Below are 27,981 nucleotides of genomic sequence, written 5' to 3'. Positions count from 1 at the left end.
AGTAGAGCTCAGCCAGGTACGTAATTATTATTATTATTATTATTATTATTATTATTTTGGACACATTAGATCATGATTGAAGAGAGAGAGAGAGAGGCAACAGAAAGTTAAATAAAGAAGGTGAAGAAAATAAAGAAGCTCGACACCACCATAAAAGTTTGAAAATGACCCGTCCATACAATAAATGCAGGCAGGGTGCCGTCACAGGCTAAAAACTAGGAGGCTGGCAGTTCCTCATTCCAGAAAATCAGATTCCCCAAATTGAAATTTATTTCTGCTTACGACAAAAATATTTGAAGACAATGATGAAGAGATTTCAGCTGGACGCCATGGCTGAATTTCAAGTGAATGAAGGACGATTACCTCTCATTTTGAGCCTTTAATCATTTCAGCCAATTTGGAGCTTCTTAAAAGACAAGAACCCATGTTTGCGTTGTTAGACATCCTAGGCTACGAGCATTGCCTTTCTTTTGTCTTCCCCTCTTCGTTTTTCTTGAAATCTTTTCTTTTCGCTTTTTCCTTAAAAATTCTATTGGACAACAGATATAATTAAAACGAATATTTTTATTTTTTTTTATTTTAGCAACACTCCATTTTCGTATTCCAACAACTTCCGGGTCAAAGGAAGGATACTAACCTGATCTTTTCATGCAAAATAATATATAAAAAGATGCAGAACGCATATCCAACAAACCAATATTCATTTTCCTGTTCCAAAATCTACTGCCCCCGGGTCTTCCCCCACTTTGAAATAGGAGAAAGAAAAAAAGAAGCAAGATGGAAGCATATACAATTCTCACGAGACAAAATTATTTACTTCGGCTTGAGACATAAGAACTAATTGATGGAGGCTGGGCTTGCTTTCTCACAATAAACCAGCCCCCGCTGTATGCGGCACTTGCACAAAAACTCACGCCTTCAAAATCTGCTCCTCTCACATGCTTGCAAGAGTTGAAAATCGAGGACCATGCATACACATGCAACAACCCACAATAATGCGAGCAGGAAAGCTTTCTGATAAGATAGCTATTTTCACCTAGTCGTCTTTTAAGGTGCTCGAGTACTCATTCCCTTCTTTTGGCGAAGTTATCCCAGAGGAAGCACTAGATGAGGAATCACTAAAAGAGCTGGATCCATTCTGAAAAAATTTTGATGCTAGATCAGGGTTTCTCCGAGGATCTGAAGTCATGGGTTTCTGCCCCTCTGCTAGTCTTCTGATAAGATTCATAATAGTGGGAAGGAACTTCGTAGATAAAGAAAGAAGCCCGGGAAGCTGTAAACATATCGACCACGAGTTTAGAAAGCACGCTCACAAGTAATTTGAACAAGCACGAAATTTTAAAAGCCAGTTTGGAAAGTTTGGTGGTCTCCGTTAAGATGCTAGTTTCAAGGGTTAAAGGAATTTGTTGAAAATAAGATGTGCGTGGAAGAGGGACCAAAATGAGACTGGTTCGACACTTACAGCACCATTGCGGAATTCGCCTGAAATGTCTAACTGCACCCATAGGGCTTTAATGAGTAGAAAAACAGCAAAGACGACACCCACGTACAAAGGATTTCTCCCACCAAAAAGAATGCCAAAGTAAATAATATCAGCAAACAAGGGATATAATCTGTCACCAAAAAAATTAATTCCACAGACACGTTACCTCAAAAGAGTCATAAACTCGTTAAATCCCAGCACAACCAAGGCAACGATTGCCCATGGGGGTGGCAACCAGTTGTTATTACGTTTGTGGGCTTCCTAAAAAACAAAGGATAAATCAATGAAGCATCCACACAAGCAGTGTGTTCATTTACCCATTTATCTCAACCATAGTGGCACAATAATTGAATTCCAAGAATTAGCAATGTAACATTTACGACACATAAAACACTGGACGCAGCACCATAAGTGTTTTGACTGAAAAGCAGAATGTAAAGCCATTAAATTGCTCGGTACAGTGACAATACTTTATTTCCAATTTTGGTATTTTATACAGTTATCCAAGGCCATGATATGAAGCCATCCTGTAGCATGTAGCCTTTGAACTCTTAAGATCCAGATATCACTATATGTTCAGCATTCCACGCAACTGACCAATTGGGACTAGGATCTCAAATTTTATTTCTTTGGACAAGCCTTGTCCCAGGCACAATTCAGTAAACACAAAGCACAGAAGTGCAAAGAGAAGAGTACACTATTTTCTGTCTATATGTTGACAATCGTAATCTGACCACTAGTAAAAAGAAAAAAATACATTTGCATACATAATGATATATGTAACGATACTGTACCTGAGCAGAAATGGCCTGGGTGACAGCATGCTCTGTCTCAGACTTGAATTGCCTCCACAAAGATTTGCACTGGACAGGTGTGATCAATGTCCTTGAGGATGGAATCTGCAGTAGAAAAACCAAATCCAGGTATAAAACATGCTTTATGGTGAAGAAGAGGCCACCAGCATCGGCGCATGCAAATAGAGGGAGAGATCTTAAGCAATGATTAATACTTTGGTGCCAGTACGTGGGTGTAATGCCCATCATGCAATTCCCAATTAATTTATCAAAGAGATGCATTTGTAGATATCCAACATATATCCTCTGCACCAGTATAGCAGACACCTTTGTGGCTATATATCTATGTGTGCACTATCTATGGGATCCACAATTACAAGTCCCACCACCATGTTCTGGAAATGCAGAATTAGGAAAATTTGTTGATCAAATTACTAGCATAAAAACAGCCAATTAGAATTGAAGACCTAATTCATGCAAACACCATCTGTAAATTGATATAAAAAAGTTCATAGAGTTGCAAAAAAATTAAAAGAAATTTCAGGAGTTCCAAACAATTTATCCTAGAAAACTGATCTAGTATTTAGGTCTCTAAAAATTCATTTCTTGAATAATTGATTACATACCCTTTCTACGATAGTAGCAAGGAAAATTAAAGATATATTATCATAGGCTGCACCAGGAAAAGGCTCAGGAATAAGAAAAAGCCACCTCTTCCCAAGAGCTTGATGCCAGAGGGTCAGATGTTGTGATACTTCTGTCTTTAACAGCAGCATTGTTCTTTGTATCCATCAAAGCAGATGATAGTGTAGTCTCAATATTATCAACATCATCATCCAGACGGATTGCAGCCATTACAGATAACAACTTCAAGGACTGGAAAAGTTAAAAAAAAATGAAATTAGTTGACATCCAAAAGCAAAACAAAACTTAAGATTCAATGTTTGCTGAAATATGTATTCATCATACTGCAGTGCGAGCAGTTTTGGTAATTGCTCGAATGTCTTCCTTTCCAGTCCAAACCCGTGGCATTGAATCAGAGTCATGGCTAAACAATATTGAAAACCTGCATGAAAAGTTTACATTCACACTCCAAAAGATGGATGTTGTAACCCAATTTTGGATTCACCAAGATTTTCTTGAATGTTATTTTATTTCTATTATTATTTATAAAAATCCAAAAAAAATTAAGAAAAAGTTTAAAATTCAAAAATATATTTTTCTCGAGGCAACCGCATCTTTCCATCAAAACCAAGTCCACCGGGTCAAACCATGTCGACCAGGGTAAAAAATGAGTTTCGGGCTGTTTCGGGTCAAAACCGTCATTTCCAACCAAAACCGAGTCCACCGGGTCAATACGGGTCAAACCATGTCGACCAGGGTAAAAAATAAGTTTCGGGCTGCTTCACGTCAAAACCGTCATTTCCAACCAAAACCGAGTCCACCAGGTCAATACGGGTCAAACCATGTCGACCAGGGTAAAAAATGAGTTTCGAGCTGTTTCGGGTCAAAACCGTCATTTCCAACCAAAACCGAGTCCACCGGGTCAATACGGGTCAAACCATGTCGACCAGGGTAAAAAATGAGTTTCGAGCTGTTTCGGGTCAAAAACCATCATTTTCGACAAAAACCCGGTTCACTGGGTTGATATCCATCAAAAGTTTTTTTCCTAGTGTTTCAACATAATTTTCGGTCATTAAAATGAATTTTTAACGGTTGAATCGGGTTTTTCTAATACTGAATTAAGTTTTTAATTTTACCTATATAAATATATATTATTATACATAATAAAAAAATAAAAATAAAATAAAATAAATTTTTTTGTCAAACGGGCAGTTGCGCAGAAAGCAAATGTGATTAATTAAAAAATGCCGAAAGCAAACGGTGATTAAAAAATAAGATTTGTGGAAATTTAAGATTTGCATGTCTCCCTGTGACTGGCTATAAATAGCCAATGACAGTGCGCCAGAAAAGGAGATGACGGAAGAAAGGAAAGAGAAAGAGAAAAAAAAAAAAAAAGAATTGCAAACACTATTCACTTTTTTTTACTATTTCTTCATGCAGGTAAGATATTGATTTTTATTAAAAACAATATGAAAAATACCAAATATATCCCGACACATCTCAGCCCTTGAAATATTCCAAGATTTGATCCCGTTGAGCCACGTCATCCGGTGTACCGCGCTTTCGGTGCACCGCGCCACACCAGATCAAAGCTCCGCTCATCCAGACCGTCCAATCAACCTGCAGATCTAGCCAATAACAGCCATCCGATCGTTTCATCCGAGATCCAACGGCGCACAGTGTTCAGTGGTACCGGTGTACCATACACGCGTTCATACTGTAGCGTAATCTCAGACTCTCTCTCTCCTCTCGCCGGCGAAGCTCTCTCTCTCATCCAATCTCCACTTTCCGGCAGTCTCCAGCCTCCGCACCACCATAGAAAGGTTTCTCCCCTGCTGTAAAAAAAAACCCCGATGGTTTTCATTGTTTGCTCCGCCTCATCTGGCCGGAAAAAGACCGCAATCGTCGTCGGCCACCGAAGCTTCAAACCGACGATTCTCCCTCATCAGCCATCAACGGCCGTCGAGACCACCGCCATCAGAATCCTCGCCCTCAGATCTACCAGAAGCAACCATTTGTTGGTCGAAAATCTCGCCAGAAAATTTCACCGCCTCCAATAGTAACCGCTCGTGGGCCACACGCGCCGCCAGTGGCATTTTTGTAAATTTCAGAGAAATTCAAGGGTATTTCATTATTTTGCCTATACAGTGGCACTCAGGTAATTTTTCAGGGTTTCTACTGATATTTTTGATATTTTTTATATATATAAATGCTTGTAAATTTTCTTGCATGTTGTAAAAAAAACAAAAACCAAAGTCGACACGTCTTTTTTTTCTTTAAAAGGACCGATGAAAAAAATGTAAATACCAAATATGGATTATGTCCATTATTTCTTTTGGTAACCCAGACGTAATTCTCTTTTTAGGGTTAAAACGTCATATTTTAGACGAGTCTCCTAATTTTTAGGGACTGATAATATTTTTAACGCGTCTCCTATTTTTAGGGACCGACGTTAACCATTTGAAAAAAAACAAATTACCAATAAACCCAAAATATAATGGATTATATCCATTATTTCTTTTGGTAACCTAGACGTAACTCTCCTTTTTAGGGACAAACGTCAATATTTTAGACGAGTCTCCTAATTTTTAGGGACTGATGTCATTTTTAACGTGTCCTATTTTTAGAGACCGACGTTAATCATTTAAAAAGGAATTACAAATAAGCCCAAAATATAATCGCATTTGAATCAAACAAAAAACACACAAGTAATGGTAACCTTTCTATTGAAAGGATGTTTTAAGGGTGGTGTCTACCTTCCCTTAATCATAACTAACCCCGTACCCGAATCTCTGGGACCAGTGTCTAATTTGGGATTTCTAGTTCCCTCAAATTACTAGATGGCGACTCCAACAAATTGTAAATACATTATATTATGCTTTTACCTCGACCACTCGAGTTTGTCTACCAGTATTTGTTAGACTCTGGACTTATTGCCCTGACTCCGCCAATTTACCTCATTTTAAGTGCGCCTTTGAGCCCTCAACTCCTTTTGAGTGCGCCTTTGAGCCCTCACCTCCATTTTGGGTGCGCCTTTGAGCCTTCATCCCTTTGGTGGTGCGTTTTCTAACCCTACCTCCTTTTGAGTGCGCCTTTGAGCTCTCAACTTCTTTTGAGTACGCCTTTGAGCCCTCACCTCCATTTTGAGTGCGCCTTTGAGCCCTCATCCTTTAGGTAGTGTGTTTTCTAACCCTACCTCCTTTTGAGTGCGCCTTTGAGCCCTCAACTCCTTTTGAGTGCGCCTTTGAGCCCTCACCTCCATTTTTTAGTGCGCCTTTGAGCCCTCATCCCTTTGGTAGTGCGTTTTCTAACCCTACCTCTTTTTGAGTGCGCCTTTGAGCCCTCAACTCATTTTAAGTGCGCCTTTGAGCCCTCATCCCTTTGGTAGTGCGTTTTCTAACCCTACCTCCTTTTGAGTGTGTCTTTGAGCCCTCAACTCCATTTTGAGTGCGCCTTTGAGCCCTCATCCCTTAGGTAGTGCGTTTTCTAACCCTACCTCCTTTTGAGTGCGCCTTTGAGCCCTCAACTCTTTTTGAGTGCGCCTTTAAGCCCTCACCTCCATTTTTGGGTGCGCCTTTAAGCCCTCATCCCTTTGGTAGTGCGTTTTCCAACCCTACCTCCTTTTGAGTGCACCTTTGAGCCCTCAACTCATTTTGAGTACGCCTTTGAGCCCTCATTTCTTAGGTAGTGCGTTTTCTAACCCTACCTCCATTTTGAGTGCGCCTTTGAGCGCTCATCCCTTAGGAAAAGATACATGAATATCATTGGGGGATTTTGTGCCATTCAGTTGAACAGTTGCAAGAATTTCAAGAATCGAGTTGAGTTTGTGAAAAATGACATCATCGGCCATATTGTCACCTCAACATCCTCAGAATGACAAGTGATCGAAATGCTTGGCAAAACACAGATATCGCCAGAAAAGCTTATCATTGGGGGACGAAAAAAAGGAAAGAGAAAGAAGAAAAAAAAGAAAGAAAAGAATTGCAAACACTATTCACGTTTTTTTACTATTTCTTCATGCGGGTAAGATATTGATTTTTATTAAAAACAATATGGAAAATACCAAATATATCCTGACACATCTCAGCCCTTGAAATATTCCAAGATTTGATCCCGTTGAGCCACGTCATCCGGTGTACCGCGCTTTCGGTGCACCACGCCACACCAGATCAAAGCTCTGCTCATCCAGACCGTCCAATCAACCTGCAGATCTAGCCAATCACAGCCATCCAATCGTTTCATCCGAGATCCAACGGCGCACAGTGTTCAGCGGTACCGGTGTACCATACACGCGTTCATACCGTAGCGTAATCTCGGATTCTCTCTCTCCTCTCGCCGGCGACGCTGTCTCTCTCATCCGATCTCCACTTTCCGGCCGTCTCCAGCCTCCGCACCACCACAGAAAGGTTTCTCCCCTGCTGTAAAGAAAAACCCCGGTGGTTTTCATCGTTTTCTCCGCCTCATCTAGCCGGAAAAAGACCGCGATCGTCGTCGGCCACCGAAACTTCAAACCGCTGATTCTCCCTCGTCAGCCATCAACGGCCTTCACGACCACCACCATCAGAATGTGCGAGAGAGAAATTCACTATACTCACTATGCTTTTTCCAGTAAGTGAAGCTTTCCTTATTTTTGGGATTTACAAATCAGATCTCAACCGTACATACAAGACTTTCTTGAGAAGCTTTCCTCATCTTTGGGATCCATTTACAAATCAACATCCCAACCGTACATAAAAGACTTTCTTGAGAAGTTGTCCTCATCTTTGGGATCCATTTACAAATCAACATCCCAACCGTACATACAGGACTTCCTTGAGAAGCTTTCTTCATCTTTGGGATCCATTTACAAATCAAATCCCAACCAAGAAAATCTTGGTGAATCCAAAATTGAGTTACAACAGTTGCCCCCTCTTTACAATGCTTACGGTGCAAAGGCATTGGAAAATTCATTGTCTTTTGACTTTGCATAGTAAGTTTTGTAAAGAAAAACGATGGAAGTGTTGAAAAAGGCAGAGATTTTTCAGTTGGTCGAATTCTTATGGGCGACCTGCCCAAGTGAAAAACATGAAAGTGTTTTCAATATTGATCTTGTGAAATACAAGAAAGACTCCACAACATTATTCTTACAACGAGTCAATTTTTTCTCTCTCAAAAGTACAAGACAATCAAAGGTACAACACCGACCACTGTCGATACACGACGTCGGGCGACGGCTCCCGCTTTTTTTTGTTTATTTAACAAAAAGGGTTTTTTTCTCGATTGGGGGAAACAAAGATTTTATTGGAGTTGCCATCTAGTAATTTGAGGGAACTAGAAATCTTAAATTAGACACTGGTCCCAGAGATTCGGGTACGGGGTTAGTTATGATTAAGGGAAGGTAGACATCACCCTTAAAACATCCTTTCAATAGAAAGGTTACCCTTACTTGTGTGTTTTTTGCTTGATTCAAATGCAATTGTATCCATTTATTTAGCTTTCCTCTGTCTCTCCAATTCTTCTGGTGTAAAACACCGACCACTTCGAGTTAAACCATTGATTTCAGTATGGAAGGTAGGAGTAGGATTCTTAATGTTAAAAGAATATCCATAATTGTAAGGCATTGTGCCATAACTTCCACTATTTGTGGACACAGGTTTGGTCAGGATTAGGTTTGGTGGACCACCCACAGTTGGTTGGAGGCTACAAACCTCCACTTTTTTCTCCTAATGGCCTATCATCCCAACTTCACTGCTTTCTTCTTCACTCTCTATCCTTATCATGCCGAAAGTCAGCATCCTTTTCACTTCCTGGTGAAATTCTTGACAATCATCAATGTGATGTCCCACCTCGCCATGAAACGTACAGTAATTATTTCCATTCATCACTGGTATTGAACACAATTCTGAGAAGTTAATGTTTGTTCCGACGTCGTGTATCGACAGAATAGCGACTCCGCTGGGGACTTAGGGTTGAGCCAACTGCTTGTGTTTGCTTTTCATTTACTCTTTCTTATTGCTATTTATTTTTGGGTATTTATTTTATTTGCATTATTTATTTTATGCAATATCTACTGTGATTCTTTTCAATTTTTCATATCGCCACATGCATGCATGTTATTTATTTGTGTATTCACACACTTCACGGTGAACCCATAAAAGCTCTGGACCCGAGCTCGTCCTGTTTAAGGTTAGAAAAGAGAGATTCAAGTGGCAAGTGACTTATGTCCACTGTTGCAATTTTCTTTAATGCTTGTAAATTTTCTTGCATGTCTTAAAAAAATACAAAAACCAAAGTCGACACGTCTCTTTTTTAAAAAAGGACCGATGTCACAAATGTAAATACCAAATATGGATTATGTCCATTATCTCTTTTGGTAACTCAGACGTAACTCTCCTTTTTAGGATTGAAACATCATATTTTAGACAAGTCTCCTAATTTTTAGGGACTGATGTCATTTTTAACGCGTCTCCTATTTTTAGGGACCGACGTTAACCATTTGAAAACTTAAATGTTTGGTGAAATACATGAAAGTGATGTCAACCTTAGTCTTGTGAAATACATGAAAGTGATTTCAACATTTATGTTATGAAACACATGAAAGTGATTTCAGATTAGCATTGTGAAATACATGAAAGTGATTTCAACAATGGTTTTGTGAAATACATGAAAGTGACCGAATCTCTTCAATGAAGTATAAGTAATTAGAGGCTTGAATTCTTCCCACCAAATGTTCCATTGTATCCTGAGTAATATCTTGGGGCACATATGCTTCATTCAACACCTTTTGCAATGTTTTACGATGTAATTCAAAACTCAAGATAAGTGACATGAAAGAGATTCTAGCAGGAGTTTTCTTCAACTGATCTACCACACTATACTCACTATGCTTCATCAACTTCAGAAATTCATTAAACTCATCTTCACTTATAGGTTTGTTCACATCCATACCTTTAAAAGCATCAACTATTTCTTTTCCTTTAGCTTTCCTCTCTCTCCAATTCTTCTAGTGTAAAACACTGACCACTTCGAGTTAAACCACCGATTTCAGTATGGAAGGTAGGAGTAGGATTCTTAATGTAGAAAGAATATCCATAATTGTAAGACATTGTGCCATAACTTCCACTATTTGTGCACACAGGTTTGGTCAGGATTAGTTTTGGTGGACCACCCACAGTTGGTTGGAGTCTACAAACCTCCACTTTTTTCTCCTGACGGCCTATCATCCCAACTTCACTGCTTTCTTCTTCACTCTCTATCCTTATCATCCCGAAAGTCAGCATCCTTTTCACTTCCTGGTGAAATTCTTGACAATTATCAATGTGATGTCCCACCTCGCCATGAAACTTACAGTAATTATGTCCATTCATCACTGGTTCAACCTCAAGTAAATATCTAGACGGTATCATCATATCGTACAGTCTTTCCATGGAAACCTTCAAAACTCTTTCCTTCTTACCCTCTACTCCTACAGCATTTACCCCTCCACTACTTGCAGCATGATTGGGTAAAGGGTTGGAATTCACATTCGGTGCATCATCAAAAGTTATCCATCCAGCTTTTATCAATTGCAGAAGCTTGTTTTTAAATGCATAACAGGTTTCAATGTTATGCCCAGCAATGTCAACATGATACTCACATGTCAGATCCAGCTTATACCAATTTGGGTATGGAGGTTGCAGTGGGGTTAAGGGAACAGGGGTCACTTGCCCAATACTCAACAACTTTGAATACATTTCTCCCAAGAGAAGTGGTAATGGTGGCAATCGTTCTTGGGTTCTTTGCAAGTTCCTTTTTGGAGGATTAACAATCTGGATACTTTGTTGGTCATTTGGTTGGTTTTGTTGGTTGGTAGGGAAAGGCTTAGTGAAGTTTACACTTGCAACTTGTTGGGTAGGTATTTGAAAGTTATAATGATGGTAATTTTTCTTCTTACCCTTATACACTCCTTCCACGTTGTTCACCTCGGAATCCTTCTTTTTCCCAGTAAAGCCTTTCTTCTCAGTAGGCTCTAACATTCTCCCCATTCTTATTGTTTGTTCTATCCTCTCAGCGATAGTTACGACATCATAGAAATGTTAAGCTGAACTACCCACTAGGTGTTCAAAGTAAGGAGATTTAAAAGTGATGGAAAACAGAGCGACCATTTCTTTTTCTAACAAAGAGGGTTACACATGAGATGCTTTTTCACGCCATCTCAAAGCATATTCTCTTACAGTCTCTTTGTTGCCCTTCTCCATGACTAACAAGCTTGACCTGTCCGGGGCTACCTCCATGTTGAATTTATACTGCTCCACAAAAGCTTTTACCAAATCTTTCCACTTTCTGATTTTTGTATTGTCTCGCCTTGTATACCAGCTTAGCGCCGATCCAGAAAGACTATCCCTAGTGGAGTCGCCATTATGTCTATACACGTCGTCGGGCGACGACTCCCGCTTTTTTGTTTATTTAACAAAAAGGGTTTTTTCTCAATTAAGGGAAAACAAAGATTTTATTGGAGTCGCCATCTAGTAATTTGAGGGAACTAGAAATCCCAAATTAGACACTGGTCCCAGAGATTCAGGTACGGGGTTAGTTATGATTAAGGAAAGGTAGACACCACCCTTAAAACATCCTTTCAATAGAAAGATTACCCTTACTTGTGTGTTTTTTGTTTGATTCAAATGCGATTATATTTTGGGCTTATTTGTATTTCTTTTTTAAATGATTAACGTCGGTCCCTAAAAATAGGAGACACGTTAAAAATGACATCAGTCCCTAAAAATTAGGAGACTCGTCTAAAATATTGACGTTTATCCCTAAAAAGGAGAGTTACGTCTGGGTTACCAAAAGAAATAATGGATATAATCCATTATATTTTGGGTTTATTGGTAATTTGTTTTTTCAAATGGTTAACGTCGGTCCCTAATAATAGGAGACGCGTTAAAAATATTATCAGTCCCTAAAAATTAGGAGACTCGTCTAAAATATTGACGTTTATCCCTAAAAAGGAGAGTTACGTCTGGGTTACCAAAAGAAATAATGGATATAATCCATTATATTTTTGGTTTATTGGTAATTTGTTTTTTCAAATGGTTAACGTCGGTCCCTAATAATAGGAGACGCGTTAAAAATATTATCAGTCCCTAAAAACTAGGAGACTCGTCTAAAATATGACGTTTTAACCCTAAAAGGAGAATTACGTCTGGGTTACCAAAAAAAAATAATAGACATAATCCATATTTGGTATTTACATTTTTTATATCGGTCCTTTTAAAGAAAAGAGACGTGTCGACTTTGGTTTTTGTATTTTTTACAACATGCAAGAAAATTTACAAGCATTTATATATATAAAAAATATCAAAAATACCAGTAGAAACCCCGAAAAATTAACTGAGTGCCACTGTATAGGCAAAATAATGAAATACCCTTGAATTTCTCTGAAATTTACAAAAATGCCACTGGCGGCGCGTGTGGCCCACGCGCGGTTACTGTTGGAGGCGGTGAAATTTTCTGGCGAGATTTCCGGCCAACAAATGGTTGCTTCTAGTAGATCTGAGGGCGAGGATTCTGATGGCGGTGGTCTCGACTGCCGTTGATGGCTGACGAGGGAGAATCGTCGGTTTGAAGCTTCGGTGGCCGACGACGATCGCAGTCTTTTTCCGGCTAGATGAGGCGGAGAAAACCACCGGGGTTTTTCTTTATGTGAGGATATCGACCTTTCTGTGGTGGTTTGGAAGCTTTAGATGGTCGGAGATGGGAGATCGGAGGAGAGAGAGGGAGTCGCCGACGAGAGGAGAGAAATGCCCTGGGTTATGCTACGGTGAGAACGCAAGCACGGTACACCGGTGCAGCTGAGGCCTGTGATCCGTTGGATCTCTGATGGAAAGATCGTGCGGTTGTGATTGGCCCGATCTGCAGGTTGATCTGACAGTCCGGATGAACAGAGGTGGGATCGGGTGCAACGCGGTGCACAGAAATCGCAGTATACCCGGTGACGTGGCTCAACGGGATCAAAGCTTAGATTATTTCAAGGGCTGAGATGTGTTTGGGTTTTAACCTGGTGTGGTAAGCCCTATTGTATCCTATTAAATCAACGGTTCAGATCTAAACACTATTAGATCTAATGGTTAGGATATATTTGGTATTTTCCATATTGTTTTTTTTTAAATCAATATCCTACTCTCGTGAAGAAATAGTAAAAAAACTTAAATAGTAATCTGGATACTCTTTTCTTTTTTTTCTTTTTTTTTCCTCTCTTTCCTTTCTTCCGCCCTCTCCCCCTCTGGCGTACTGTCACTCGCTATTTATAGCCAATGACAGGGGACATACAAATCTCAAATTTCCACAAATCTTATTTTTTATCACCGTTTGCTTTCGGCATTTTTTAATCACCGTTTGCTTTTGGCGCAACTGCCCGTTTAACTTTTGATGGATATCAACCCAGTGAACCGGGTTTTGGTCGAAAATTAAAATTAAAATAAAATAAAATAAAATAAATTTTTTTGTCAAACGGGCAGTTGCGCCGAAAGCAAACGGTGATTAAAAAATGCCGAAAGCAAACGGTGATTAAAAAATAAGATTTGTGGAAATTTAAGATTTGCATGTCTCCCTGTGACTGGCTATAAATAGTCAATGACAGTGCGCCAGAAAAGGAGAGGACGGAAGAAAGGAAAGAGAAAGAGGAAAAAAAAAAGAAAGAAAAGAAAAGAGTATCTAGATTACTATTTAAGTTTTTTTACTATTTCTTCACGAGAGTAGAATATTGATTTAAAAAAAAAACAATATGAAAAATACCAAATATATCCTAACCGTTAGATCTAATAGTGTTTAGAGCTGAACCGTTGATTTAATAGGATACAATAGGGCTTACCACACCAGATTAAAACCCAAACACATCTCAGCCCTTGAAATAATCTAAGCTTTGATCCCGTTGAGCCACGTCACAGGGTATACCGCGATTTCTGTGCACCGCGTCGCACCCGATCCCACCTCTGTTCATCCGGACCATCCGATGAACCTGCAGATCGGGCCAATCACAGCTGCACGATCTTTCCATCAGAGATCCAACGGATCACAGGCCTCAGCTGCACCGGTGTACCGTGCTTGCGTTCTCACCGTAGCATAACCCAGGGCATCTCTCTCCTCTCGCCGGCGACTCCCTCTCTCTTCTCCGATCTCCCATCTCCGGCCATCTAAAGCTTCCAAACCACCACAGAAAGGTCGCTATCCTCACATAAAGAAAAACCCCGGTGATTTTCATCGTTTTCTCTGCCTCATCTGGCCGGAAAAAGACTAGGATCGTCGTCGGCTACCGAAGCTTCAAACCGACAATTCTCCCTCGTCAGCCATCAACGACCGTCGAGACCACCGCCATCAGAATCCTCGCCCTCAGTTCTACCAGAAGCAACCATTTGTTGGCCGGAAATCTCGCCAGAAAATTTCACCGCCTCCAACAGTAACCGCGCGTGGGCCACACGCGCCGCCAGTGGCATTTTTGTAAATTTCAGAGAAATTCAAGGGTATTTCATTATTTTTCCTATACAGTGGCACTCAGGTAATTTTTCAAGGTTTCTACTGATATTTTTGATATTTTTTATATATATAAATGCTTGTAAATTTTCTTGCATGTTGTAAAAAATACAAAAACCAAAGTCGACACGTCTCTTTCTTTAAAAGGACCGATATCAAAAATGTAAATACCAAATATGGATTATGTCTATTATTTCTTTTGGTAACCCAGACGTAATTCTCTTTTTAGGGTTAAAATGTCATATTTTAGACGAGTCTCCTAGTTTTTAGGGACTGATAATATTTTTAACGCGTCTCCTATTATTAGGGACCGACGTTAACCATTTGAAAAAAAACAAATTACCAATAAACCCAAAATATAATGGATTATATCCATTATTTCTTTTGGTAACCCATACGTAACTCTCCTTTGTAGGGACAAACATCAATATTTTAGACGAGTCTCCTAATTTTTAGAGACTGGTGTCATTTTTAACGTGTCTCCTATTTTTAGGGACCGACGTTAATCATTTGAAAAAGAATTACAAATAAGCCCAAAATATAATCGCATTTGAATCAAACAAAAAACACACAAGTAAGGGTAACCTTTCTATTGAAAGGATGTTTTAAGGGTGGTGTCTACCTTCCCTTAATCATAACTAACCCCGTACCCGAATATCTGGGACCAATGTCTAATTTGGGATTTCTAGTTCCCTCAAATTACTAGATGGCGACTCCAATAAAATCTTTGTTTTCCTCCAATTGAGAAAAAACCCTTTTTGTTAAATAAACAAAAAAGCGGGAGCCGTCGCCCGACTTCGTGTATCGACAATGGATATGAAACAATAAAAATAACTTAATTGGAAAAATGCAAGGGGTTGGTACCTTTCTTTCATAAGGATCAGGACCCTTCCAGCTTCTTCCCTTGCTTTTGCCTCAACTACACCTTTTGCATAATTCTCCAAACTTATAAGTATTTTGTCCTTGGATTGTTTGTCCATGTCAAAACCAGAGAGTGCATTAGAGATCCCAGCAACAGCTGATTCTGTCTCATGCTGCAGAAGTTTTTTTATGGCTGGCCATGTCTCACTAGTAGCTCCATCTAAAAGAGCTCCCACAGGTCCTAATAATGCCTCATTTAGCTTAGCCTGCAGGTGGTCCAAGAATTTTATTTTTGCATTTATAAAATTTCTTTGGTGTGCAAGTCTGAACCATGCAACCACTGTCATCAGTCATTCCCATTCTTTAATAATAAGTCAGCCTCTAACAAGGTTTCACAACATATAAAATCCATAATGTGTGAAACAAAGTGACAAACATGAAAATTATTGACCAGCAAAGACTACACTTCAAACACAACTAAATTCCCTAAGCATTTCTTCATATTAGTTTTAAGATTTCCACTGTTTCCCAGCAGCTTCTCAAGAATCTTAACTTATCTTCAATTGAAGACAGTCACAGAATGAAGCTGGCACACACAGAAGCAAGAAAAGCTACTCATAGAATATTGTACCTCAAATGATGAAGTAAGTTCAGAGAGTTTGGCTGCGCGGACAGAAGTAATATGTGCATCTATATCACGACGAAGCTTATCCCTCGCTTTAGATGTGTCCCAGTTTGCTTGTTCAATAACAGCATCTGTGATTATAATATATCAATGAGAAGATATACTTTAGTGAACCCAGTCAGTAAAGCTAATTTTTCAACAGTTACATAGATGGAAGAACCAAATAGCTGATCATTCTATCCTTATGCTTTTAGTCATGCGACAGCCAATTCAATTTTTTTCCCCTAAAAAATAAAGAGTGCTAAAGTTTATTTCTGTTTGTTTGGAAGCTTTGTTTTCTAAGCCTTGTTTCTACATCATTCAAGCTAATAATCAAATGGCAAAAGGAAATTGAGTCACTTAGTCTTACCTGCATGCCCTTCATCAAATTGAGCCATGTAATTCTGAGTGCAAGCTACAGCTGCCAAAGAAAACCTTTCCCCTGCATTCAAAGCTTTCTCAAATGCTTCCTTGAAATTCTCAAGAGTTCCAGACCTTATATGACCCAACATGGATTGATGTGCTGGTTGGACAAGCTACCAAACAACAAGAAGAAAACTAATCAGATTTGTTATTTGTAAATTTGATATCAAGCTTGATAAGAAAAACAGTTGAAATTGCTACAAATACTGCAGAAGACAGAAATTCAAATCAGCACTAACTGAAACAAACCTCGGACCAAATTAATTAAGTGGGCACTAAGGAAGCTATTATCCATTATGTTAAGAGAACAAACAAGCTTTAATAGTTTTTAATACTATATCCTCTTTCAACTTTCACCTCTTCAGCCCACATCATTTTTTATCCATCCCTTCTTTTCTTTAATCCAAGGAATTGCAGCCAATCACCCTTCTACACCAATGCCTTTGTAGATCTATGCATGGCCAAACCATCTCAAACAGCACTCCCTCAATTTACCTCAATCAGATGCATCACTACCTTCCTCCCAATACACTTATAGATCATTCTTCGCATTTCACACATCCAATGTTCTTATGTGCAAGCAACTCTTAGTGACCAACATTCACTACCATAAGGAATAACTTGACATGATATACAGGCCTCCCTGAAAACTAGCTTGACTTTTTTTGAGTTGAATGCTTCAATGTAATAAGAGAGCAATCGCATAAAAAGGTTCGATGTAATGCCCTAAGGACTCCTCCAGCAACCTTTGGTGGTCCCTATGCAGTCACATGCATTGGCATTAAAGGTTTTCCCCCCATGCATTCTAATATGCAGCTCAAATTAACTGAGCGCTAATGCAAATTAGTTTGAATCTGGTTCCAATATAAATGTGACTATTGGGGACCATTTCCCTGAACTATAAAAGGATCATGCTATAAATTTATACTCAATCAAAAGAATTAGTAACTTAAATATCAACATCAACATGCATTTGGTCCCAAATGGACAGGCATTGACTGTAATTCAATAATCAATATCCTGAGTTCTCAATTTTACAGCAATATCTCAGCCTTCTTCACAAATCAAAACAACTACAATAAATTTAATAAAGAACATCTTAAAAGATTGATTACTTGCAGCAATTTTTCCTCAAGCTGCTTTCGCTTTGCAGATCTTACTCCTCCGTCAAAATATATAGCTTCTGCATCATACCTAGAATTAGAAAAGCCATTATTGATGCTAACCAAATTAATAAAGTTTTTAAAAGGATATTTAAGTCATAAAACAAGTACTGAATAGAAGGTTCCCAGATAATAACAAAGTAGAGAAAATTGAAGATGCAGCAATAGACGAAGCGGAACTACCTTCGAACTTAAAATAAGTGATAGGAAATCTCCTATTCAGCCAAAAAAAAAAAAGACACCCTATTCCATTGCAAAAGAAAAATGATAGGACCAACTTAAAATAACAAGATATGAAATCTGAGTGCAAGGATAAAAGAAATTCTGAAAGCAATGTATAATAACAAGATATGAAATCTGATACATTATAATCAAGAAATCAATGTCCCCTCATAAGCCAGAAAAATTACTGTAATCTTCTTTGTTAGATGCCCCCGGTTACAGTAGGCATATTATTCCCCACTTCTATTAGAATTTTAAAGAGATAAATTCCATTACAGTCTAACAGGCTGCTTCTAAATTTCTAATACTCTCATGTTGGATGAGACATGCGGAACTAAGCACAATTCCACCTGCATATAAGAACCTCGCAAAAATAGAGATATAGCTTACAATTCTTCAGCCAACTTTATGTCAAATCTTAAGGCAGTTCCTAAAGCCTTTTGCTATCCCCAGACCAAAAAACATCAGTAGCAGAGCCACTGTAAATTTATATATAACACGATGGGAAAAAACACTTACTCAGACAAAGTAAAATTTAGAATTGCACTAAGCTTCTTTCCAAACCCAGAGACTGGACCTGATTGCACAGCCTCTTCCATTTGACACCACTCCTGCGGGAGATATAATAAACCCTATTTGGTCAGTGTCAATGCTTAGACTTGCCACTTTGGAAAAATCTAGAGATAAGTAGAAATGAGAAAGGAAGAAAGAAAAAACAGAATACAATATAACCATATACCTCATTTGCAGCAAAAATACTATATTTTTCATTGGCGATTTCTTCACAGCGTACAGTAGCAACCATGACCTGCAAGAATATGGGGATCGCAAATGGCATTAACAAAATGTGGATGTCTTAACCTAATCCCCTGCTAAGTAAATATTCACAAAACTAACTTGTGATCAGGAATATGGAGATCATATATGATATTAACAAAATGTGGATGTACTTACTCTAAGCCTCTGCTAAGTAAATATTCACAAAATTACCTTGTGAGCAGGAAGGTCAAGGTCCTTATTCTCCTTAATAACTTTCCAGATTTCCTGTGCACTGAAAGAGAAACCTGAAGCAGGAACTACACCCCGCCGATCTCCAGCAAGCCCACCAGGCACAATAGAATGGAAGAATCGCTGCCTCAAAGTAGCAACCTTCATTGACAGGGAGAAGTCTATCAAATAACAAGTTATGCTAGCTAAGTTCTGACAAGATAATACAAGAGAAATTCTGAAATGTTTTCTGTATTTTTCACTAAGAGAGTTACAATATATATATACATCAAGAAGTATCAAATCCCTGAATTCTAGGATTGAATAAACATAATCAGATCCTGTAAAATACTAGGCCTAGACAATAATTGAGATCTTTAGAGAGAATCAAGGGATATACAGCTATGACAGAAATTAAACAAGGAAAGAAGAATATAGTGACAGCTATGAAAGAAATAGAATAAGAAAAGGAGAATATACTGACAGCTACAAAAAACAGCTATTAAAAGAAAAGGAGAATATATTGACATCCCCTCTCAAATTGATGCGGGTAAGTCGAACAACATCAATTTGCTATTGAGAAACTTATGTCTTTGGCGTGTCAAGGCTTTTGTAAAGGCATCAGCTATTTGAAGATCAGTATTGAGATGAGGAAGAGTGATAACACCCCTAGTAAAGGCCTCCCGAATATAATGACAGTCCACCTCTATGTGCTTGGTGCGTTCATGGTAGACTGGATTTGCAGCGATTTGAATAGCACTAGTATTATCACCATGAAGTGGAGTAGGAGCAGTTTGGGGAAACCCAAGTTCAGAAATAAGACCACGTAACCACACAATTTCAGAACAAGCTGCAGACATGGCGCGATACTCAGCCTCGGTAGAAGATTTAGAGACACAATCCTGCTTCTTACACTTCCAAGAGATCAAGGCATCTCCAAGAAAAATGCACCAGCCTGTGAGAGACTTCCTAGTATCCGGGCAGCCAGCCCAGTCCGCATCACTATAGGAAGTCAAGGTAAGAGTAGAATGTTTAGGAAAAAACAACCCACGAGTAGGGGAACCAATTAAGTATCTAATAAGACGACGAACTGCAGCAAGATGAAGATGTCGAGGTGCCTGCATAAATTTGCTAACTATATGGACAGCATAGGAGATATCAGGCCTGGTAATTGTTAGGTAGATAAGACTACCAACAAGTTGCCTATATAAAAAAGGATCAGGCAAAAGCTCGCCTTCATCTTTTCGGTATTTCACATTCACCTCCATTGGTGTATCAACAGCAGTAGCATCCTTTAAACCAGCTAGCTCAATGAGATCCTGAATATATTTATGTTGATTTAAGAACAAACCATGATCTCTAGAGTGAACTTCCAGCCCCAAAAAATATGTGAGATGTCCAAGATCTTTCATTTGAAATGTACTATGCAACATATGTTGAAGCTTGGTGATCAAACCAATGTTATTACCAGTGAGGATAATATCATCGACATAGACTAAGAGAAATACCATACCAGTGGTGGTCTTGTAAAAGAAAAGTGATGAATCATATTGATTTTGTGTGAAGGAGAAGGTGAGAAGAGTGTTGCGAAACTTCTCAAACCAGGCTCTAGGTGCCTGTTTCAACCCATACAAAGAGCGTCTTAGTTTGCAAACATCATTAGAAGCCTTTGTGGACATACCAGGTGGAAGTTGCATATAAATCTCTTCCTTAAGATCCCCATGCAAGAAGGCATTTGTGACATCCATCTGATATAAAGGCCAAGCTTTAGAGGCTGCAATAGCAAGAAGTGTTCTCACCGTAGTCATCTTAGCAACGGGTGCGAATGTTTCTTCATAGTCGAAGCCATATTGTTGTTTATTGCCAAGAGCAACCAATCTAGCTTTGTATCTATCCAAAGATCCATCAGACTTGAGTTTCACAGTATAAACCCACTTGCTACCAATAGGCTTGACATGTGGAGGACAAGAGATAATATCCCAAGTATGATTGGCCTTAAGTGCGTGAAGTTCTGCCTCCATTGCTTGTTTCCAGCACTCATGTTTGTTAGCCTGTTTATAACAAGTGGGAATGGAAATAGAAGACAAAGTAGTAGACATAGCCATAGGAGTGGAAAAACCATACCTGTCAGGAGGTTTGTGAGGTCTGGAGCTTCTACGAAGAGGAAGGGGATCATAGGAAATGGGCAGAACAGGATCAGATGTTGCAGGAAGATGTGAAGGAACCTCAGTGAGACCTAGAGAAGGAGCAGAAGCAGGAGTGCGTCGATGATAAACATAACCAGGTTTAAACCTTTGTACTGATGCTGGCGACTCAGGAAAAGATGGTAAAACAGATAGAGAAGGAAGTACTGAAGGCTGTTGGGTGCAAAAGAAAGGCTGATTTTCAAAAAATATGACATTCCTAGAGACACGAGTTCGACGTGCATGTGGATCATAACAAAGAAATCCTTTTTGGGTGACAGCATAGCCTAAGAAAGCACATTTGACAGATTGGGCAGTAAGTTTATTTCTCTCATGTGCAGGAAGGTGAACAAAACAAACACATCCAAAAATATGAAGATTAGAATAATTTGGTGCATGTCCAAACAAACGAACGTAGGGAGAATCATTGTTTAAGTGGGGAGATGGTAATCGATTAATCAAATAAACAGCAGTACACAAAGCTTCACACCAAAAATGAGAAGGAACACATGACTCAAGGAGAAGAGTTCGAATAATATCAAGAAGATGACGATTCTTTCTTTCAGCCACACCATTTTGTTGTGGGGTGAAAGGACAAGAACGTTGTGATATGATCCCATGACTTTGAAGAAAAAATTGAAATTCATTTGACATATATTCACCACCTGAATCAAATTGCAGAATTTTGATTTTGGCAGAAAATTGTGTCTCAACTAAGGCAAGAAGGGCTTTAAACACAGAGAAGACCTCACTTTTAGATCGAAGAAAATATACCCAAGTAAAACGAGTGAAATCATCTATAAATGTAACAAAGTATCTGTAATGTTCATGAGAAATGACAGGTGCAATACCCCATACATCAGTATGCACGATCTCAAAAGGTTTGGTGGTGCGGGTTTTATGCAATGGAAAAGGAAGTGTTTTGCTTTTACCAAGTTTGCAAGATGCACAATCAACAATATCATTATTAGAAGAAGTCGAATTTTTATTTCCTAGTAAACCAGATTTAAACAAGACTCGAAGTACATGAGAATTAGGATGTCCTAAACGTCTATGCCACATCTGATTATCACATTGAACAGCATTACATGCAACATAATTTGACATAGGAGAGGGAGATAGAAGCAAGGGAAATAGGCGTCCCACTTTAGGTCCCTTCACGATCATCTTCCCGGACACTTGATCCTGCACAAAACAACCAGATTTGGAAAAATGAACATCACAATTGTTGTCAACTAATTGGCCAACAGATATAAGATTAGTGGACAGCTTAGGAGACACAAAGACAGTATTCAGAAGGGCTGAAATATCACCAACAGCTGTGATAGACAAGGATTACCATCGGCAGTACGAATATGAAGATTGCCTTTATATTTTTGAACATCATTTAAAGGTAAGACAGTGTTGGTCATGTGATTGGAAGCAGCAGAATCAAAATACCAAGGCTTAGGAATAGAATTTCGGTTACCTGAAAGGCCTAAAGCAGAAAGGGCAGAAACTATCATTTGTTGGACCATTTCAGGGGTAATAGAGGACTGACCAGGACTAGGAGTATTTGAGGAACCAACCGAAACATTATAGGCAGTTTCAGATTTCTTTGGAGGCCGGATGGAGCAGTCTTTGATGATATGCCCTGTTTTCTTACAATAGTTGCAGAATTTTTTAGTACAAGTAGTGGCAATGTGCCCAAATCCTTTGCAGCTATAGCACTGGACATTTGACATATTTCTACCTCCTTTAGACCTCCCTTGAGCAGTGTATGCAACAGGAATTGGAGCAGAATTTTGAGCTTTTTGCTCCAAGACAGCCTGTGTAATGATCCGTTGTTCTTCCCTGAGAAGCTCTCCTACACAGATATCCAAGAAAGGAACTGGTTCTCTATTCATCAGGTTGGACCTGATTGCTTCAAATTCCCCCCTTAACTTCATTATAAACTGATCACGCTTGCTGGTCTCATGCACACTTTGAATAGCAATAAGTCCTTCAAGAGGTACACTTGCATACACAATGTCTGTGTACTCAGCCCAAAGATTTACAAAGGAAGAATAAAACTCTTGTATTGACATACTGCCTTGACTGAGTTGACCCAACTCGAGTTCCAATTGGAACCTTCGTGCTGTATTGCTTTGGTTGTAAACTTTCTTCAGGTAATCCCACATTTCTCTAGAGGTTTTGTAAGGCTTGAGATTGAGAAGCATGGAGTGTTCCATACTTCCAAGGATCCAAGACATAATCTGAGCATCCTTCACCTCCCATTTCACATATTTCTCCTTTTCCTGCTCACTGTCAGGTGCAGGAACTGTCCTAGTAATATGACCCTATAATTCCTTTCCCTTGACAAAAATCTGAAACTGGAAAGCCCAGGCAGAATAGTTCTTTCCAGTGAATCGAACAAGAAAATGTTCAGATCGTTCTAGAGACATGATTTAACTAGAAACAAGAACCAAGAGATCAAGTCCAAGAAAAACAGAATAGAAGAACCAGACAAGGAACTAGACACAAGATGAATTGATTTCAGAATTTTGGCTCTGATACCATGACAAGATAATACAAGAGAAATTCTGAAATGTTTTCTGTATTTTTCACTAAGAGAGTTACAATATATATATACATCAAGAAGTATCAAATCCCTGAATTCTAGGATTGAATAAACATAATCAGATCCTGTAAAATACTAGGCCTAGACAATAATTGAGATCTTTAGAGAGAATCAAGGGATATACAGCTATGACAGAAATTAAACAAGGAAAGAAGAATATAGTGACAGCTATGACAGAAATTAAACAAGGAAAGAAGAATATAGTGACAGCTATGAAAGAAATAGAATAAGAAAAGGAGAATATACTGACAGCTACAAAAGACAGTTATTAAAAGAAAAGGAGAATATATTGACAAGTTCTAGCTCGATGTTTAGATCACAAAATAGAATCTAGATGATTGGCAACTAGGAGTTTGATCCATTTAAATATTGGAGACAACGGAAGGATTTTGATACATTGAAATCTTGGGGACAATGGAAGGACTTTGAAACGGAATGGTTGAATACTAACATCCATTTAATTTGGATGCAACACTAAAGACAGTGAGGAACAAGGGGGGGGGGGAAATCAGATGCCCGGGATCCTTATTTCTTCAAGAATAAATTTTAGAAAAGCAATCAAAAATAACAAGATGTCCAGTGTTGTGATATTGCTTAAGGATCACAAGAAACATATTTTTCCTACCTGCTCCTTAAATTGCTCTTCCTTTTCTTCATAACTAGAAAGAGCAACAACTTCAACCTGCCAATCGTGTATCAGAAATATCACAAAGTCAATATCAATCTTCCACATTTCCACCTTCTAGAAAAGGACATTTCAAAATAAATTCAGACAAAAACATGACATCTCACATTAAAAAATTCACTCAATGGAGTTTCCTTGAGAGCTTCTGGCTTGGGAACAGAATCCCATATCTGCAGTTAAACGAGGAAAAGGTTAAAGGCAATACCTTAATTCAATAAATAAGAAGGGAAGCATGGTTCCATTTACCTTCTCAATGTCTTCTCTTAGAACAGGTTCTAAATTCTCCAGAGGTGTCTGTAAACAGCCATAGATCAACACAATTGACACAAAGAAAAGCACAGTCAAGCCACAACATTAACTAGCATTAAAGAGAGAGGAACACACCCTTGTCTTGTCACGTATCACAAACATCAAAGTTGTTTTGCGAGGACTGAATAATCGCATCATGACCTGAGAGAAAACAAACCCATCAAGTTCAAAACCATGGAAACTTTATAAAATCCATGTTGAAGGTTTGCAGACAAAACAAGCAAGTTTACCTGAAACACAGTCTTTAAAAGAGGCTTATTTGCAGCTTGCTCACGGCCGATATCATGACACCACCTAAAAAAATATTTCTAAGAAAGGTTATGTATACAAATTATGGAAACCAAAACATTATAATAAAAAAAAAAAGGTGAAAAGTTAGGTCCAGTGCAAGACAGAGATCTTACATGTTGATCAATACTATATCTGAGACAGCAAGGGCAAAAAGAGCACTTTGTTTCTCAAATGCGGTATCATCCTAAAAAAGAAGTGAAGAACACTAGATAAGAGAAAGCAAACACCAATATACTGATCCATTTTGTGCTTTAAGAGAAGAAAAAACACTTTCAGGAAAGACCCGCTAATGTGCTATTTCTCTCAATGGTTGTCAATATATGGGATAGGTTTTGCTAATATACAACAAAAGGACAACTTTCCATCCTACCCATTTCTCTAACCCTTGATTTGAGGATTGTCGCTTACATCAAATAAGGGTCTATATAAAATATTTTTACCCTACTACTCAGCATTTTCAGTTCCACATTGACAAAATTTTAATCAACCAGCTCCAAATTATATATCTGAATGAAGTCAATGCAATTACTAACCATGACCAACAAACCATTTTGGTAGACTACTGGAGAGATGTATGTTCATAAATCGTCAAAAAATTCAAAGAAGGCAGCTCAAGGATGCCTTCATGACTAAAAAGGGAGTTGTTGTCAGCCAAAGCAGGTTCTAGATGAGAATCACCATCATCTACAGATAGTCGGATTCAGAATTTCATAGCAATTTTTTGTGAAAGTAATTTACTAATTATATGATGAAAAAAGTTTTACTAATGTGGAGCAGAGGGATAGAGAGTTCAATATCTAAGAAGGTAACATAACATGACCAATTATAGAACATACCTGAGCAGTACAGAATGAATTTACATTTTAAACAAGGTATAAAAGGATTACAGGGAGCTAAGAACCTCATAAGACTTTATATATATATATATATATAGAGAGAGAGAGAGAGAGATTGATTTATGTAAAGTTATTTCAAAAACCGATAATAAAGGCACCTCTCCGCGTTCTCTTCCATCAGTTCCTTCCAAATCCATTACAAGAGTACAAGGTTCAATACCAGCACATCTAGCCATCCAAATTCCCTTAGTGGTTTGAGACCTGAAAAGAAATGGAACCTATCTTTCTCAATTCCAGAGAGCTTCCCACGTTCAAGAAAAAAGTTCTATAAAAGATCATCCAATGGGAGACCAATGCAAGAACATGCCTTCCTTTAAAAGCATCCATCTCTCTAAAGTTCGTACCAAACAAATTATTCAATAGCGTACTCTTCCCTGTCCGGTCCATAGAAAACAATGTCAAACTCTTCAGACAACATAGGCCTTATGACAGAAGTAAATTATCAGTAACACTTATTTCTAGCCAATATAAAATTGGAAAAGGAGTGGAACTTGAATTGAACTAGAACCAGAGACAACTTTTGTAAAACTAGATAGAACAAAGTTCAAATTCACATTAAAAATACCAGCTATGCCTTTCACTGTTAATTATTCCAGGTTGACCATGTTCCAAAAAGTGCAGCACAAGTTTCCAATCAAAACCTTTCCTTAACTTCTTTGCAGGACGAATCATAAAGTTCTAACTTCTAGTGTAAAGCGATATGGTAAATCAAATCACGGCATGAAAATCTTATAACCAAATTGAAATAAGCAACACCAAAGAAGAATAAACTAAAGGTTAACATATCATTGAAAAAGTGCATACCACTACTTTGCGGGCCCATAATGGAGACTACAGCATATGACAATCCACATTCCCCCAATTTCACCTCCTTGATAAAATGTTCTAATCCGGTATCATTAAATGTACCATCTCCATCAATCAGGTGAGTAGAACAACAACCATCACTCTTTTCTGGAAATCAAAAGTTACACACATTAGTTTGGAAATGAAAATTACAGACTCCAGATTACATATCTTAATTTAAATACACAAGCAGACAAAACCTTTAAAACAGGATTACTAACTAACAGCACAAGCTAGGCTCAAAAGTCCCACGCCATATCAATCTGCGCTAGTTTTCTATGCCAGTTAATGATGATAACAAGGATAGCATACATGAATCTTCATACAATTCAAAACCAACAATTCTTAAAGACATCAAGCTGAGGTTTTTTAAATAAAGGTCATTCTAAACCACCTAGTTCAAAGAATTTATCAGTCCTTGGTTCAGTTGCCAAGAAAAGGTGAGAAGACAAACAGGCAGGGGAAAAATAAAGAGTTACAATCTTGTATTAAATGGCATTTTCAGATTCAATTTCATATCAAAAACACTCACTTAACGTTAGTCCTATAACTTACGGTCCTCATCCTCAAATTAAAAAAAAAAAATCAACACTTTCAGAATCTCAAAATTATCCTCTTTTCCCAAATTTTCTGTCATCAGCCAAACCATAAAATCATGATCCAAGCTCCATAGCTACCCAAAAACTCATAGTTATCAATCTGTAATCACAACGTCTCTTAAAACTCCAGAAACTGAATCAAATTGGATCGAATTCACCTCTTCAAAAAATATTTAAAAAAAATGCACGTTAACTAAATTCAACATATGTAACAGCAACAAGCAGAAACCGAAAAAAAAATTAAAAGACAAAAACAATAAACAGTTATAAATTGAACCGAAAAAACGCATAAGAAATCAATTACAGTTGACACCAATCAGATAGATGATGATGATGATAGTAGTAGTAGTAGTAGTAATTTTAATAATTTATCAGCTATTATTAATAGGAGAAAAAGTTAGGGAGATTGACGGTGTGTGATCAAATAAAATGGATAGAGAGAGAGATTGATAGATTACTCATTTGAATTGGATCGAATGGAGAGCTCAATTTGACCTGAAACGGATGTTCAATAGAGAAGGCAGAGAGAAAAGTGAGACCACAGAGTTTTCTTTTTCTTTTTCGAGCATTCCTTTGGTTCTGTTGCGCTCTTTTGGTGGTTTTTAATGATGTGGCCTTTGACTGTCCCTTTTGATTCTCCCGTTTATTTGCAAAAAAATATTTTTTTAAAAAAAATAAATTTTAAAAAAATAAATTCTGAAAAAATGTTTTCTAATATTTGATAGTATAATAAAAAATAAGATGGAAAATACTTTCTAGTGTTTGGATATATTATGAAAAAAAAACTGAAAAATAACTTATTTATGTTTTATTTTTTCAAGTTTATTAAAATAATGAAGAACAAATCTTACAAATTAAAAAGTTG

The 27,981-nt window shown here is 38.1% G+C and overlaps 2 protein-coding genes across 5 annotated transcripts; both read right to left on the bottom strand.

Moving 5' to 3' along the window:
- Positions 1–643: 643 nt before the first annotated feature.
- Positions 644–27,715, bottom strand: LOC133670005 (protein ROOT HAIR DEFECTIVE 3-like). Of its 4 annotated transcripts, none has more exons than XM_062090389.1 (23): positions 27,575–27,715; positions 26,476–26,625; positions 25,979–26,045; positions 25,770–25,872; positions 24,889–24,959; positions 24,715–24,778; positions 24,560–24,625; positions 24,422–24,469; positions 24,283–24,345; positions 24,116–24,172; positions 18,712–18,870; positions 18,461–18,529; positions 18,241–18,332; positions 17,452–17,530; positions 16,284–16,449; positions 15,881–16,005; positions 15,253–15,515; positions 3,247–3,343; positions 2,989–3,153; positions 2,278–2,382; positions 1,650–1,744; positions 1,463–1,559; positions 644–1,273 (listed from the first exon to the last, which is right to left on the bottom strand). In XM_062090389.1, the coding sequence occupies exons 1-23, from the start codon at positions 27,576–27,578 to the stop codon at positions 1,037–1,039; spliced, it is 2,442 nt and encodes an 813-aa protein (XP_061946373.1). In that variant the 5' UTR covers positions 27,579–27,715; the 3' UTR covers positions 644–1,036. The 4 variants fall into 4 exon arrangements, with proteins under 4 accessions (XP_061946373.1, XP_061946382.1, XP_061946392.1 ...); XM_062090398.1 differs by having other exon boundaries at positions 27,612–27,697; XM_062090408.1 differs by lacking the exon at positions 27,575–27,715 and adding an exon at positions 26,718–26,871.
- LOC133670028 (uncharacterized) lies at positions 21,435–23,634 on the bottom strand. Its single transcript, XM_062090428.1, has 2 exons — positions 22,360–23,634; positions 21,435–22,076 (listed from the first exon to the last, which is right to left on the bottom strand). The coding sequence occupies exons 1-2, from the start codon at positions 23,120–23,122 to the stop codon at positions 22,039–22,041; spliced, it is 801 nt and encodes a 266-aa protein (XP_061946412.1). The 5' UTR covers positions 23,123–23,634; the 3' UTR covers positions 21,435–22,038.
- Positions 27,716–27,981: the final 266 nt, after the last annotated feature.

Source organism: Populus nigra, chromosome 1, assembly GCF_951802175.1.
Source record: "Populus nigra chromosome 1, ddPopNigr1.1, whole genome shotgun sequence".
Lineage (NCBI taxonomy): Eukaryota > Viridiplantae > Streptophyta > Magnoliopsida > Malpighiales > Salicaceae > Populus > Populus nigra.
Note: the sequence above shows the minus strand (reverse complement) of the source record. Positions and strands in the feature narration are given on the sequence as shown.

Coding starts and splice junctions, on each gene's coding strand:
- LOC133670028 (XM_062090428.1), bottom strand. CDS start 23,122: ATGTCTTGGATCCTTGGAAGTATGGAACACTCCATGCTTCTCAATCTC. Junction 22,077..22,359: donor TTCTGCTTTAGGCCTTTCAG/GTAACCGAAATT, acceptor TGTTTTGTGCAG/GATCAAGTGTCCGGGAAGAT.
- LOC133670005 (XM_062090389.1), bottom strand. Junction 26,046..26,475: donor TATGGGCCCGCAAAGTAGTG/GTATGCACTTTT, acceptor TGGACCGGACAG/GGAAGAGTACGCTATTGAAT. Junction 18,530..18,711: donor TTGACCTTCCTGCTCACAAG/GTAATTTTGTGA, acceptor ATATTCTTGCAG/GTCATGGTTGCTACTGTACG.